A 16,113-nucleotide genomic window follows, 5' to 3' on the forward strand; every position below is an offset into this window, starting at 1 on the left:
TACCTCTGTTACCGCTGTTACCGTTTGCTGCAATTTGTCGCCGCCCTTTTGGGAGATGATCTTCTCTGCTAAATATCGAATCCAGCGCCATTAAAGCTGCATTCACACCAAAATCGGTGCAAATTTTTCGCATGATAAGATCCCACGTTAAGTCAACATCCAGATGTTAGTGGTTGCAATAGATGCACATTTTCGCTCGGCATATTTCAACTTTGGCGAAAAATTCGCCCGACGCCGAGTTACGAAAGCCAATCAGCATTGAGATGCGCCGCCGTTGGTGAATCTAACTGGCTGCTGCTGCTCTAATGGAGCTGGAAGCGGAAGTTATTCAGACGGAATCGGTGAAAGTCACCGAGCTGAGTGACTTATGTATAAATACAGTATATATGATATTAATGTTATGAACCCAAACACAAAGGCGTTAGATATTCCGACGTTTGTGGGATGTCCTCTACATGGTTTCCACGGAGTAAAGCCACAGAGATATGCTGATGAAGCATTTGACGCGAAAAGCCACAAATAGTCAAGAGAGGAAACTCACGCAGCTTAACTCAAACACATTATTTTCCCAAACCTAACAAATGTTATTTCTTGTGGGCACATTTGTCTCCATCCTCTGCAGCACCTGTCTGTTGGGAAACCGATCTCTGAAGAACTATATGTTTAAGACGTGTGCCAAGACTGCGCTCGTGAAAAACGTCACAGCATTCACAGAGCTGTGGAGCATCTTCTGCGAAAGCGACGATGCCAATGCAACCTGTGATGAATACTTCACCCTCAACAACCTGACGGAAATACAGGCCATACCGGGGCTACTGAGCGGGGTTATCAATGGTAAGATTCTGAAGCGTCGGCCCCTTATGATGCTGAGATCTAGTATTGTTTCTCTCTCACTTCCAGAAACCTTCATCGCCCAATGAGAATAACTCCTCATGTTCACCCGGTTGCTTTTTTCCCTCCGCGTCTTTCCCCTAGACAACCTGTGGGGCGAATACGGTCCAGCTAATACCAACATAGAAAAGAAAAGCCAGCCTTCAGTGCAAGTCCAGGACTCGTCCGGGGACACGTCCATGCCCTACGTCTCCAATGATATCGCAACCTACTTCACTCTGCTGGTGGGAATATACTTCCCCTCCGTCACAGGTAGATCGAATACCTAACAAATATTAATAGGGGAGGAGTCAGAGAAATATATCGAGAAGAAATTCTGATGATGTTATATATTGAAACACTTTTAAAAGAGACTTAAGTAGACAGTAGAAGTAAAGGGTCACAATACTTCCTCCAAAGCCGACTGGCGCTTCGGTGTGTGTGTGTGTGTGTGTGTGATATTTCAGGTATCATGGCCGGCTCCAATAGGTCTGGTGATCTCAGAGACGCTCAGAGGTCCATCCCAGTAGGAACCATAATGGCCATTCTAACCACTTCGTTCATTTGTATCCTCAAAACATAGAGACACACTACAGTAAAAACTAGTTTGTACATGTGTAGGAGATGTTAAGTAAATACGACGTGCAAAGTTTTCCATCTAAACTTGGCGCTCAGACATCTCCTTTGTGGTCTTGTTTGGAGCCTGTATTGAAGGAGTGGTGCTGAGAGACAAGTAAGAATCTGTTTACCTCTGCAGAATACATAATTGGTATTTTACAGGTAATATTGATGGGGAGAAAAAGTTATAGTGCATTGGGTGTCTTTGACGTAGCTCACACAGGTACAGTGTACTTAGGATATGGTATCAAAAGATGCTCCGTAACGAAGATGACGCGCACTTCCTGTTTCCTAAGTGACTCTCAGTTGGTCCTCTGATGGTGTGTGGATGTGGCCGTTGCAGGTTCGGTTACTCTGTGAACAAAACCCCGGTCATTGGCATTCTGGCCTGGCCGTCGCCCTGGGTGATTGTGATTGGCGCGTTTTTCTCCTGCTGCGGGGCGGGGCTTCAGAGCCTCACTGGCGCCCCCCGGCTGTTGCAGGCCATCGCTCGGGATGAAATCATCCCATTTTTGCAGGTCAGTGTTGGAAAAATGAATGCATCTTGTGTGCTTTTAAAGTCAAGCGTCGCCAAACCACAAAATGACAGTTACTATTACATAATAAACAATAATGATTTCTCACCTGTATTTTGCCCGCTGGAAGGCTGATCCGACTCCCAGGAAAGCTAATCCCTCAAAAAGGTTATTTGACTGCATTTATAAATATTAGTGCTGTGAAAAATAATGCGTTAACTCAGTTAATTCAATTACAGGTTTAACTAGTTTTTTTTTTTTAACGCATTTAACGCATGCGCAGAATGAGCTTCCAATCCGTCTGTTGTTGGTCGTCGGGACGAAAAAAAAGTCACTTGCAAAATGAGCTTCCAATACACCACTTCAATCTGAACTCTATCCGCTCTCATGCAGACGGTCTGTTTATCGGTAATGATCCTTCCGCAGGTTCACCTACGGAAACCTTGTTACGACTTTTACTTCCTGTAGATCAGGGGTCTCAACACGTCGATCGCGACCTGCCAGTCGATCGCGGCGTAGTGTCGGTAGATCGCATGACATTAAAAAGATTGGCCCGCCCCCTGACATGTTCTCTATAGCACGTCTTTGTTCTTTTATTAAACTAAAAGTCTGTTGTTGATCGTATCTCCACAGCAGCACGTCATTTCTGTCTCTTCGCGTTGCGTTAACACTTATCGATCTCCGTCTCGCGCGCCACAGAGCTCCGTGCGCGCATCGGGACCGAGCAAAAAAAATGTCACTTGTCAATCTGTCCACCTTTAGATTGTATCATGGTGGAGTTAATGGTTGACAAACAAGAGAAAAATGCTCTGTTTAACCCTCCTGTTACCTTTACATTTACTAACATATTTTACCCTCTGGGTCAATTTGACCCCAGCAATTAAAACCTCCAGAAAATTATTAGAATTAATATTGCTTCCCAAGTTTAAGTGTGAGGTACTTTATGTTTGTTTGTTGACTACCTAAATAGCCCTTTAAATAAATAAAAAAGTTGATATTTCTTATATGTTTGACACAGTGAAAAACAGCCTGGGGTCAAATTGACCCCAAAGAACACCGACATTAAACATTGAATGGGGTCAAATTGACCCGAACGGTCAATTTAATACATCTTCATCCTAAACATTCTGTTTAGGATGAAGATGTATTAATGTTCCATATGGAAGAAAACTGCTAAATAACTGCTGAGTTGCAGCATCATTGTATAGAAGAATGTATAAATGTATATATCGGTCTTGTCATAAATCTCTATGTTCTCACAAAATATAACGAGAATATCGGTAATATGTGATTAATCATGATTAATCCACAAAAACCTGTGATTAATCCCATTAAAAATTTTAATCGTTTCACAGCCCTAATAAATATATATGTTGTATTTGTTTTCATAACATTCTGATATTTTATAAAATAGTGAACTTAATAATTGGTCATATTGGCAACACAAACATATAGTCATTTAAATCCTATATTACACAACTGTAGAATAAAAAAACCCACAATGACCAATTAATTTGCGCACCAGTCATGTCGGCTACAGGTGGTCTTTTTTTTCGTGACCCTAGCCTGGTCGGAGGGGCCGTAGGCGCTGATTGGCTGCCACGCTTCCGTCAGTCTGCCCCAGGGCAGCTGTGGCTACTGATGTAGGTTACCACCACCGGTATGACTGTGTGTGTGTATGACTACTTGACTCTGGACTCTGTAAAGCGACTTCGGGTGCCTTGAGAAGCGCTATATAAAATAAATGATTATTATTATTATTATTATTTGTTTTGAAATTCTTGTTTTAACTCTTTGGAGAGTAAAACTGGAATGTACACTTAGGGGCAAAATAAACAAAATAATCAAACAAAAAAGCAGGCTCTTAAAATACTGGATCAGAAGCCCAGTCAGAAGCCCAGTCAGTTATCATCACTGTGCCATTTTAACTAAACACAGTCTCCTGAGCTGGGATAACCTCACTAAATTCTCCAATATGTGTCTAGTTTTTAAAGTTCTAAATGAATTGATGAATTTATTAAACAAAACACACAGAGTAGCAAACAAACTAGATCTGTGGAGAGAGGTGACTGTATCATCCCATTTAGGAAGAGTTCTTTTAGTCAGTCTGCATTTTCGGTGAAAGCAGGACAGCTCTGGAATGCCCTGCCTCTGCATCTCCACGCACTAGCAGAACATATCACTCTTTTAAACACGGCCTGAAGAACTGGCTTTTTACCAATCAAATGTGTGAGCATGAATCGTGACTCCCTCCTCAGTGATTGTGTTTATACTTATTGATTTTTATGTTTAAAAAAAATCATTTTATGATAAGGCCAGTTTTTTATCGTAACCTGTATGTTTATTGCTTTTTTATTATGTTACTGTGTTAACCTCTCTCTCCATTAGTGAAGGCTGTAACATCTGGCCACAGGGAAATTTAGCCTTTGCTAACGTTGACACATATACCCTTGGGTTGATTAATGTGTACGGTCCCTGTACAAATAAATAAAATGAAATGAAATGCACCTCCTTAATGGGTGACATTCATCAGGCTGAAACAGGCTGTAAAGAATTTTACGGCTCCTACGAACAAACTAAGATAAGAAAACCAACGTTTTCTTTATACAGGAGGACCATTGTGGAATAATCTGTAATAATTCTTTCGTCTAAACAATTGTAAAAATAAATATACGCATTACAATTTCCTTGATGCCTTTTAAACTGGTGTTTTTGCTTGATAACTTGCTATAATAATAACACTCAGTTATCACATATACAATATCCTTACAATGCTACATTGCAGTAAGATTCAAAGTCAAAAAAATGAAATTGGAAAGTGTATGACCTCAACGATAAGCTCTCACTCACTTACTCACTCTCTCTCACACACACACACACACACACACACACACACACACACACACACACACACACACACACACACACACACACAGGTGTTCGGTCATGGGAAGGCTAATGGGGAGCCCACCTGGGCTCTGTTGCTGACAGTGGGGATCTGTGAGATCGGGATCCTCATCGCTTCTCTGGACGCCGTGGCCCCCATCCTCTCCATGTACGTGGCTTATCCCTGTAAAACACCTCAAACTAACGCTCCAACCTCAGAGATCGTCCGTTTGTTCACATCCCCATCATTTCCACGTTACTTTTTAATCTTTCTCTCCTCGATAATCTTACTGTTTTTGCTCCCCGCTCAGGTTTTTCCTCATGTGCTATCTGTTTGTGAACCTGGCCTGTGCTGTTCAGACTTTGCTCTGTACCCCGAACTGGAGGCCTCGCTTCAAGTTCTATCACTGGTAAGAACAGCTTCCGATGAAGCGCAAGAAAATGTGAGAAATAAGCTTTCTAATGCCGCGTTCACAATGAAAAACATTGCGAATATTCGCAGAAATAGTTATCATTTCCGCCATCCACTACGGAAGAAATAACCACTATTTCTGCGTTATACTTGTTGAGGACATCCCACAAATGTCGGAACATCTAGCAGCGATTCCCAAACTGTGGGCCGCGGGCCACTGGTGGGCCGCGAAGGTACTGCAGGTGGGCCGCGAGAGGTCATTTACAATAAATGAATAAAATGTTTTTAATTTTCAATTTTGAAAAGTTTGAAATTAATATAAAAATATTTATGATTTAAATTACGTGTTATTCTTTTATCTGACCTATTTTTCTGACCGCCAAACAAAACAATGTCAAATGGGGCGCCCTCTTGTAGTATTAGTTTATGTTTTGATCAGAGTTGTGATCAGCGCCGCCGCTCCCATAACGCGCACCACGCGCTGCGCGTAGGGCACCGAGTCCTGAGGGGGCTCCACAAAATGCCGATATTATTTCAGTCTAGAAATATTAGGCGCCTTTTAGGCATGTATATCACAAAACAGGCAGAACAAGAGAGATGTTTAATCGCTCAGCACCTCCCGTTAACACTTCTCGGGTCGCATCGCTCTGTCTGCCGTGATGCGCGCCGACACATCCGCGCACACAGCAGGGTTTTTCCTGGGTCAAAATGGGTCTTCGGTGCTCCCAAAAAAAATGTTTGCACGCTGCGAGCGCACCATCTATTCATGCACGTCGGGCTGTTGAGTGAGTGATCAGCAGCTGGCCGCTCAGACAAGTCGCGCACCTCACAGTTTCGTATTTATCAGACAAGAAGACACGCTTATCAACTCCAGTGTTTTCCCTACTATTATAACAAGGTGAAATCTGACCACCCGTCACCCTGTAATTTTAGTCTACCCCCCGTCAACTCTTCTCGGCTCGCTCGCGCCAGAGCTCCGATGCCGGCGCGCGCAGTGTTAAATTACGGCTTAGGCGCGCGCCCACATTTTCTCTATGCAGGAAAAACCCTGCACAGGTGGGTGAACAGCCTCTCACTAGCACCCCCCCCCCCCCCCCCGACAACGCGTCGTCAATGCTGGTTGTGATTCAAGGCTTGGGTGGGCCGCAGAAGATTTTCCGATTTCAAATTGGGCCGCGGCATTCTTGAGTTTGGGAACCGCTGATCTAACGACTTTGTGTCTGTTTTAATAACAAAATCATGTATACATATATATTTTTACATAACATCACCAGTAGGCTCACACAGCTCGGTGACTTTCAAGAGGCAAATTACTCTCGCCATGCAATTCGCATCAAACGTAACCATTTGGGTCCTTGCATTAACCTTGCAGAAGATCTACTCCCGCGAAAAATGTGCAACACTTTTGGTGTGAACGCAGCGTAAAGCTTTTATTAAAACCACGCTTTAATATATCGTGTCCTTGTAGGACCCTGTCCTTCTTGGGGATGAGCCTGTGTCTCTCTCTCATGTTCATCTCCTCCTGGTACTACGCCCTGGTTGCCATGGTGATAGCCGGTTGTCTCTACAAGTACATTGAGTACAGAGGGTGAGTCTGTCGCTTGCGAAGGTCTCAATTTATTGTGTCGCGTTTGGGAACGAGGTGAAACAAGGCCCGCTTTGGACTTTTTTGTGTGGTTTTGCAGGGCAGTGAAGGAATGGGGAGATGGGATCAGAGGTCTGTCCCTGAATGCAGCACGCTACGCTCTCATCCGCCTGGAGGAAGTGCCGCTCCACACCAAAAACTGGAGGTGAGTGTGCGTTATGATTTGCTTTCCAAAGGGTAGGGTCTTAATTTCTTTTCATGCCTGGATTTCTTCCAAAGCAACTTTCCCTGTAGGTCTAAAAATAAAAATCTGTGCAAAATATAATGCAAACAATCATGTGCTTTGGGAGCAAATGGGCACATTTCAGTCTCGGATTCAGGTGGATTTGTCTAGTAGTGACAAGACATGTAAACACACTGTGACGAGTCAAACTGGCCCTTTTAGTAGAACAATAGATTTGTAATATGTTATTCTTAATGCTTATTCACCCCTTTGTATTCTACTACTGACATTTTGTCTCGGTCTTCAGGCCTCAGCTGCTGGTGTTGTGTAAGTTGGACTCCGACCTGGGGGTGAAGCACCCTCGCCTCCTGTCATTCACGACGCAGCTCAAAGCGGGAAAGGGGCTGACCATCGTCAGCTCGGTCCTGGAGGGAACCTTCATGACCCGGGGAAACGAAGCCAAGACGGGAGAGAAGGTTTGTTCAGTCCTCTGCGTGCAAACTTTAAAAGTGATTGTGGCAGCTGTCCCCAATCTGGCCTCGGCTGCTGGCACAGTGATGTAATGCTGTGATAATTTACATTTAAACCTATACCCATAGTAGCCACGTTATTAGGCACACTTGTAAAATCCACAGCAGCAAACAGACATAGATTGTAATTTTTTGAAGAACTTTAGTTTTTTGTAAACATGTCAATTGTTGATCCATGTTGATTACTGAGATGAACAGTTGTAGTTGAATCACATGCTGACAGGTGTACTGTATAAAGTGTATATTATATCATTTATCATGCAGCTACAACCATTTTAAAGTGATATAATATGCAAAATAAGTACATATGCATTTAGAAAACTATAAACAAGGTGAAATAAATATGTGTACTACATGACTCTCTTTACAAAAGTCTGGGACTCTACTGCAACATTTTATTAATTGTCCGTTTTTATCTTTTTAAATTTCAGTTTAAAAAAATCCTAGCGAGCTGATTGTGGAGGTGTTTTATACATTTTGAAGCTGCATTTAAAATATTCTCTTTGGCCACTTGGGGGCAGTAGAACAAGCTGAAAACACAACGTATATGAATAAATGATCAAGTTGTAAAAGTGTCAAATTCAGTCCTGAGTGAGGACAGATGGATGCTTTTTTTAATGTAAGCTACTACGCCACAAATACAATAAAGTCATCGTTAGTCCTGCTTCAGTGTGTTTATATCTCTCATTAAAAGTTTTAGAAAACAATTTATATAAACTCAATGTCATGTTCAAGACAAGCATCGGTGTAAACCCTGATAATTCAGCACACCTTCAATTTACATCTAAATCCCCAATTTTTTTTACCTGAAACCGTTTCCCTGTGCCTTGTCCCTCCTCCCTTTCCTCCCGCCACTTCAGAACTTGAAAGCGACCATGGCAGCAGAGAAGATGAAGGGTTTCTCCCACGTTGTGGTGTCTTCCAACCTGCGAGACGGCTTCTCCCTGCTCATCCAGTCAGCGGGATTGGGAGGAATGAAACACAACGCCGTCCTGATGGCCTGGCCCACGGGTTGGACTGAGGCCCGGGACGCCTCCGCGAGGAGGAACTTCATTGGTAAAATGCATGAAGTGTGCGGCAAAATTAAAAAACAATCGTGGAAAGAGTTGAGGGGAAAACACAGACCCCTGACCTCTTTCTCTCTCTCTCTCTCTCTCTCTTTCTGCAGAAACGGTGAGAGAGACGACGGCGGCCCAACAGGCTCTGCTGGTTGCCAAGAACATCGACCATTTCCCTGGCAACCAAGATCGTCTGAAGGAGGGAACCATCGATGTGTGGTGGATCGTACACGATGGTGGACTGCTCATGCTGCTCCCATTTCTACTGAGTCAACACAAGGTGTGTGTGTGTGTTGTCTAAATTGTCTTTTCCCTTTTAGATTATTTAAAACCATACCCTTTTAAAACAGATTTTATTGTGTGCATAATTAAAATTGATTGCTGAAAGTGTCCTGCTCACGTGTCCCTCCTGAAGTAAGCAGTCAGGATTTAGTGCTTTTGGATTGGCCGATCAGCTGCGTGTAACCATCAGCTGATCCATCTCTTATCTCTGCAGGTGTGGAGGAAATGTAAAATGCGAATCTTCACGGTGGCCCATATGGAGGACAATTCCATCCAGATGAAGAAGGATCTCCAGATGTTTCTCTACCATCTACGTCTGGATGCTGTGGTGGAGGTGGTAGAAATGGTGAGAGAATTTGATATTCAGTCATTTCCTTTTGGTATCTTATTCAATTCAATTAAGTTTATTTATAGCCCAATATCACAAATTACGCATCAGCAGGGCCATGACAGGAGGCCGGCCCACCAGGCAGGAGGTATCAGGTCCAATCCACAAAGACTCCGGGGAGGAAGCAGAGTTAATAATGTGTGATAGAGATATATAAATGCATCCATTAGGAGAGAGAGAAGAGGGGGTGCTTAGTGTATCCTAAAATGTCTCATGATTGTTGAGTCAAGTGGTGGTGGTCCTACATGACCCCAGGGCAGTGGTTCTCAAACTGTGAGGCACGCCCCTCAAGTGGGGCGCCGAGGTATTACAGATGGGACTCTGGGGCAGTGGGGAGAATTTCACATATTACAAAAGTATGTGTAAATGTGATGTTACGTTTACGGCGTTGACAGGTTACGCTTGCGCATGCACAATCGCAACGTCCAAGATCCTTTGCGACTCACGTGTAGCTGAGTACAACGGAGAGACATTTGGCAGAAGGGAAAATAAAATCAACTGCTCTGTGAGGAGACGGGAGCCTTCAGCTGTTTCACAGTGAAGCTCAGTGCCTCTCACGAGGAAACGTGTTGTGACAATAAACATCCGTCATATGATGCCATATGCCATAAAGGACAGGACAATGCAATTTAAATTGTACACATAGTATTCTGCAAAGAGGAGGTGGACTCAGTTTATCATTTATTTGGTCTTAAATATACTTTCTGGAGTCAAATTTATTTATTCAATTAGAATGATTAAGTTTGCGGATGAATAATTTCTGATGAAATTGGCAGTGACATATTTGGAAAGCTGAATGAATTAAATCTTTATCTTCTTCAAGCACCTTCCTCAGCTGCAGACAAGATCAGGTTTCACTGAAGCTGAGATGGGGTCAGCACACTTGATCAAGGGAATATTGACTATTTTGAGAATATGAGTGAATTTTAATTAAAACTGGTACAACTTGATGGCTCACACATACCTGCACTGATTTTGTTTTGCACGTCATTCTTTTGAAAAGAGTTTTAGTGTAAAACTCAAATATTTGAACTTGGTTTGTTTAGTTGTTCACAGGTTGCACTTATTGTTATTATCTTGAAAATATATTCCATGCCAAACATGTTAATTGCAGCCACAATAAGCCATTTGCCAAATATGAGTGCTTTTTTGCACAACTTTATTTGCATTGTTGTACCAAAGTGATTGCTTCTTGGAAAAGGCACTAAATGGAGGAGTCACACCAAGTTGTTATTTCAATATCTATTCAGCATGGACCATTTAGTCACAATTTTGTTGGAGCGTTGGGCACAAACAAAGTGAGGCATGACAGAAAAAGTTTGAGAACCACTGCCCTAGGTTAAGATACAGAAAGGCTATCTGTTTCTCTAAACGACCCTCAATGAGAACATCAGCCTCACCAGAGTGACTACAAATCTATTCTGTGTGTCCGTACAGCATGAAAGCGACATCTCAGCCTTCACCTATGAGAAGACACTGGTGATGGAGCAGAGGTCTCAACTGCTCAAACAGATGCAGCTGTCCCGCACCGAGAGGGAGAGAGAGGTACGTAACCCTCGGGCTGTGGTCGAATATTCCTTTTAGGTTAGGAAGGTTACTCGCGGAAATGACCCGAAGTTTCGAAGTGGCCGCCATGATAAGTGCTGGTCGAATTCTCTCTCAATGCAAAGGAAAGGAGCTTCAATGCTTCTTTATTTAGCTTCTTTGGCATCGGCTAAACTGGATCTTCCTTTACAAAAGGAAAGGAGATCATTTCGTGGTAACATTTAAAGCAACTCACCACGAGAACAAATGATCATGACCGACAAACGCAGATCATATGAATATCCGTTGCTATACCTGAAAATACTTTTAATAATCTGTTAAACCTGCTGGCAAACTACGTTGTTTCTTTGCTGTTGCTGAAAAGTGAAAAAACTGATGTGTTTAAATATTCTCTCTCTGGTGTTGTACTGCAGCCTCATTCTTTTATGAGACTTAAGTTAGAGAAGCTTTGATAAAAGTGTTAAACTGAACAAGCTCTTCAGTCTGAGTCATGTTTATGATTATCATCTTTTGAATGAACTATTTTGTCACATTACAATTTTAAAACCACATCAAGTCAACACGTCCAGGTCACACCGATTTGTGTGGTGTTTAATGCGTATTCTTATGATCAGATTATAATCAGCATATAATCCTTAAAACAATAAAGGGATATGAGACGTTGTTAGTGGGGGCACATATTTAATTCGGCATATCTGAAACTGAACAATGAGACTTAGTTCATTCTGTGACAATCCCTTGGTTTCACTCTATTATTATTTTTCACTTCTATTCCAACCTCGTTAATGAAGTCATACTATGAACCGGGTTGTTCATGTCGTGATGACACAGGCGAAGTATCTGAGATGCTCTTTTTTGTCCATCTCCGGAACATTGTGGTTTCACCGCTGCAGACCGACGTCACTAACATCCGCTGGCTATCGCCTCATAACTACGTAATATCTAACTCCTCATAAATTCTCCTTCCCATCTTTCCTTAAACCCATGACGTTTTCCACAGAGTTCAAGGAAAAGTGGTTTCTGAGCCTTTGCTAAGCCCCGCCCCCTGCTGCATCATGACTGCACAAGCTCCCTGAATAAATATGATCAAATTTTTTGGAAAAGAAAAAAAAGATTTTTAGAGAGAAGCAAACCAAACAATATGTGTTTGAAGATTATATTATGATGTCTAACTGATTCAGCAGTATAAAAAGAACAAGTAAAAAGAATAAAGGTAGACGCTAAATCCTACAGATCACAGTGTAAAGTGAAACATCACATTACCTGTGATTGGCTGGTTTGCATTTGAAGGGCGGGACTTGGCGAAGGGTCAATTGAAATTTAAATTGTGTCACCAAAATAAACATAAGAGCTATGCACAACTCTGAAATAAAAAAAATAAAAAACATTGTAAACATTGATGCAAAACTACACTATAAATAGTATGCACTCAAAAGTATATATTTTATTTTGAAATATTTAGGTGTAATTGTTACACATTAAAACACATGTAGACATGCTATACCAAACTATAAAATACTAAACTGATACAGCTATCCTCAACCCATAGTCGTGCTTGCAGATCACGAGAGGAGTCTCGTGATCTGCTGTTGTTTACCTTTGAACCTGTCCATGAAAAGTCTTGGGGGAGGGGGGGGAAATGGTAATGTTTTATATTCATATGTGCATTTACGCTGAGTTTTAAATAATTAATATAATTTTAAAAGAATGACGCTCAAAATCTAAAAAATATAAGCTGTATATGCTCTGCATATTTGTGTCATGTAAGGTTACGGTATACTGTATGCTTTGGAATTCTCATTGTTAGTTTAAATACTAAATGTTCTCACTTTTTCATATTTGCACCGAGAACAAAATGTTTGGTCATGGAAATTTGCTTTATAGTTATGGAAAAGTCAGGTAAATCCATTGGTCAAAATGTGTATGAAGCCTGTGTGGTTTCTTTTCTTGGCTAAGGTGAAGAGTTATCTGACGTATGATACTAGAAGGTTAGCATTAAGGAATATACATTATTTTATAGTCGTGCTTGTATAGATTTGAACAATCCAGGTAAGGATAGGATAGGATAGGATATATACTTTATTAATCCCCAAGGGGAAATTAGTTCTCTGCATTTAACCCATCCTTAGTTATTAAGGAGCAGTGGGCTGCAATGATGCGCCCGGGAAGCAACTGGGGTTTCAGTGCCTTGCTCAAGGACACTTCGACTTGCAACTAATGGGGAGAGCCGGGATCGAACCGACAACCTTGGGGTTGCAGGACGACCCCCTTACCCCACTGAGCTACAGCCGCCCCAAAAACTAAAAAGAGGAAGTATACACAGATACCTGGATGAGACTCATTGGATTTTGCATTTATTGTTGTGACAAAGGCACTTTAGATATGCTACATTTCAGTGTTTCAGAAGATTTCACTTGATTCTTTTTAAATGACTCTTTTTAAATTTTGGAATACTTTATATTATATTTATACTGTAAATATTTTTTAAATGGCTCACATTGATCGAGGAGACAGTGTGTTTTTCTGTGTACTTTACCTGCATGTCAAAATATAACTCGAAATAATTTGTACTCGTATCCTCTTCTGGTCATGTTTGAACATCCCACATAATGACATATTTGCAACAACAATATGCTTTGAGGTTAAGATGTGAAAAAAAAATGCAAAGAAAAATACAGGATGCTGCTGAACGGAAACGTCGAATCAGTTGGATGTTTTTAAGTCGAGCCTTTAGGAGAACGGTTTTGAATTGAGATAAAAAACATTTTTTACGAGAAGTTAGAGAAGTACGAGAATGTGTCTTATAGTGTTCTTTTCTTTTTTTAAACTGTCTTTTTCATCGTCTGGGTTTAGGCCCAGTTGATCCACGATCGGAATACGGCGTCTCATTCCGCAACCAATGACAGAGATGCAGGTGCACCGCCGAACCGTGTCCAAATGACCTGGACCAAAGAGAAACTGGTCAACGAGAGGAACAGACACAGAGAAGGCATGGACGTTAAAGACCTCTTCAACATGAGGCCGTGAGTAGCTTAAACATTACTTTATATACTACACAAACCACTATTAATTCTTTGTTGGGTTCAATGTTTTATTATTATCTTAATGTATTGCACTTTAATAATAATTTTATTTAAATGGTTTATTTAATAAGGGACAGTGCACATTGATAAAAACATTGCAGTAAATGTGCCAGAGTTAGCCAAGAGGCTATTTTTCATCTGTAGTTACATGTGTTGTAATGTATTTAAATATGCTGCAAGAACTACTCGTGGCAAATTTCTAATTGTTGTCCTGCCATCTTCACTAAGTCCCGCCCCTTGAACGCAGACTGGCCAGTCGGAGCCTTCCATCAGCCCGCTCCAACTGGGCATGATGAGATGGGCGGGGCTTCGAACAATTTACACATCCCATCGTATTATTCAAGGGTCTTCTTAAGTGCATTCAATCATTTTGCTTTTAGCTTGCAGTTTATCATTTCATTTGCTCATCCTGTTTGACGACAGAGGAGCTCTAATTATCCAAGACCTTCCTGCATCTATAGATCATCTAAAAATGATAATTCCAGAGCAGCCCTTATTATTGTGCTAATGTTGGATATGTTTTTCTTTTTTCATCCATTCCTCCAGCGAGTGGGAGAATCTGTAAGTGTATCTTTTGCTTCTTGTTTGCATGTCTTCGTTCTCTGTGCATGCTTTTGTGAACGTAGATCACCAGTTCTGTTTGTATGTTGCTGCATGAAGACAAATATGAAAGCCGCATTTGCCTCTAAGATCATTATATCCCCCCGCCACTCATGCTGTGCTTCCTGGAGTTTAATCGTAAGATTATCGTCCTGAGAAAAAATATTAGGATAACCGACGCTCTCTTTAATGTCTGTGGTCCAATGCAGCAACCAGTCCAACGTGCGTAGGATGCACACGGCCGTGAAGCTGAACGAGGTCGTGCTCAAGAAGTCCCGCGACTCGCAGCTGGTCTTGCTCAACATGCCGGGCCCACCGAAGAACAAGAAAGGGGACAGCAACTGTATCCTTGGGTTTTCCGCAAATCAGAGAACAAGTCGTTCAGTTATTCAGAGAACGTTTGACGCATTAAAGCAGGAGTGTCAAACTAATGTTCACCGTGGGCCACATCCGCATCATGGCTGCCCTCAAAGGGCCGGTTGTAACATTAACACTTTATGATTGTAACTACTCCCAAACATATTGTGAAATAACTTTATTTGCATTTGATTATTGTTTATTCAATTGTACAAAAATTGTACATGCATTTCTATAAATGTCAAAATATATATATAAGCAAATTTGTTGCAGTCGTATAACATAAATCCAATTAAATGTTATATATTTATTATAACCCACATTACTGTATCAAAGATCAAATGCACGTAAAGAGTTCGCTTCTCTCTTGGTGTGAGCGCAGCATGCAGGAGAGCGAACAGACGGCACTCTGCTGCAGAAAAAATGACCTTCAAAATAAAAGCAACATTTCTTTTTGCATTTCAAGCCGCCGTGGCGGGAATGATTTGGCCTTGTGTTTGACACCTGGGTATTAAAAGAATAGTTGAAAAACAGTATGTGGATAATCTTACTGTAACCCCAAATCCAGTACAAATGATTCATCATATAAATACATGATACCTGGGATATCTATTGTGTCTAATCCATATTGTTGGTTATGTGCAACAAACGAAAACCAAAAAGGTAGATATTTTTACCTTAAGACAAAGCCAGGCTAGCCGTTTCCAAATTGTTTTGCAAAACAAAGGCATATATTTTTTTCTTACTTCGGACACATTCATACTGTAGCTTCTCACTTAGAATACATTAGAGTGCTATCAATAGTCTCATTTAACTCTCTTCATAATCTTAATTGAATAAATGTATTACCCAAAATGACTAACTATTTTATTTAGGTTGATTGAAAATAAACTTATACAAAAATGATTTGCTTCAAGTGTTGCAACAATTTAGACCAACTATGCAGTGAAGTGCAAGTTCAAAGAAACATCAAATGAAAATACTCAAGTAGAGTACAAGCACATCAAATCTGAGTACAGTTCTCGAGTAGATTCCATCATTGAAGGAAAACAATTTTCCCACCCATAATTTGAGTTTTTCAAAACTGTAAAAAGCGAATTAATCTGAATAATAGCAGCAAGTGTTGCTGTAATGTGCATAATGTCCTTAACCAGAATGTGC

General features: G+C 41.2%; 1 protein-coding gene across 4 annotated transcripts in view; it reads left to right on the forward strand.

The window, feature by feature from the left end:
- The window catches only part of LOC130197525 (solute carrier family 12 member 7-like), a 40,168-nt gene that overhangs the window by 21,349 nt on the left and 2,706 nt on the right, over positions 1 to 16,113 (forward strand). For all 4 annotated transcript variants that reach the window (XM_056420222.1, XM_056420221.1, XM_056420223.1 and 1 more), the window contains 17 exons: positions 623 to 834; positions 976 to 1,143; positions 1,338 to 1,436; positions 1,546 to 1,603; positions 1,832 to 2,006; positions 4,940 to 5,058; positions 5,201 to 5,299; positions 6,770 to 6,889; positions 6,987 to 7,091; positions 7,417 to 7,585; positions 8,500 to 8,695; positions 8,808 to 8,977; positions 9,194 to 9,325; positions 10,805 to 10,912; positions 13,766 to 13,935; positions 14,542 to 14,556; positions 14,805 to 14,938. In XM_056420222.1, coding sequence (XP_056276197.1) covers positions 623 to 834; positions 976 to 1,143; positions 1,338 to 1,436; positions 1,546 to 1,603; positions 1,832 to 2,006; positions 4,940 to 5,058; positions 5,201 to 5,299; positions 6,770 to 6,889; positions 6,987 to 7,091; positions 7,417 to 7,585; positions 8,500 to 8,695; positions 8,808 to 8,977; positions 9,194 to 9,325; positions 10,805 to 10,912; positions 13,766 to 13,935; positions 14,542 to 14,556; positions 14,805 to 14,938 — 2,249 coding nt within the window. The remainder of the gene's footprint in view (positions 1 to 622; positions 835 to 975; positions 1,144 to 1,337; positions 1,437 to 1,545; positions 1,604 to 1,831; positions 2,007 to 4,939; positions 5,059 to 5,200; positions 5,300 to 6,769; positions 6,890 to 6,986; positions 7,092 to 7,416; positions 7,586 to 8,499; positions 8,696 to 8,807; positions 8,978 to 9,193; positions 9,326 to 10,804; positions 10,913 to 13,765; positions 13,936 to 14,541; positions 14,557 to 14,804; positions 14,939 to 16,113) is intronic.

Source organism: Pseudoliparis swirei, chromosome 8 (assembly GCF_029220125.1).
Source record: "Pseudoliparis swirei isolate HS2019 ecotype Mariana Trench chromosome 8, NWPU_hadal_v1, whole genome shotgun sequence".
NCBI lineage: Eukaryota > Metazoa > Chordata > Actinopteri > Perciformes > Liparidae > Pseudoliparis > Pseudoliparis swirei.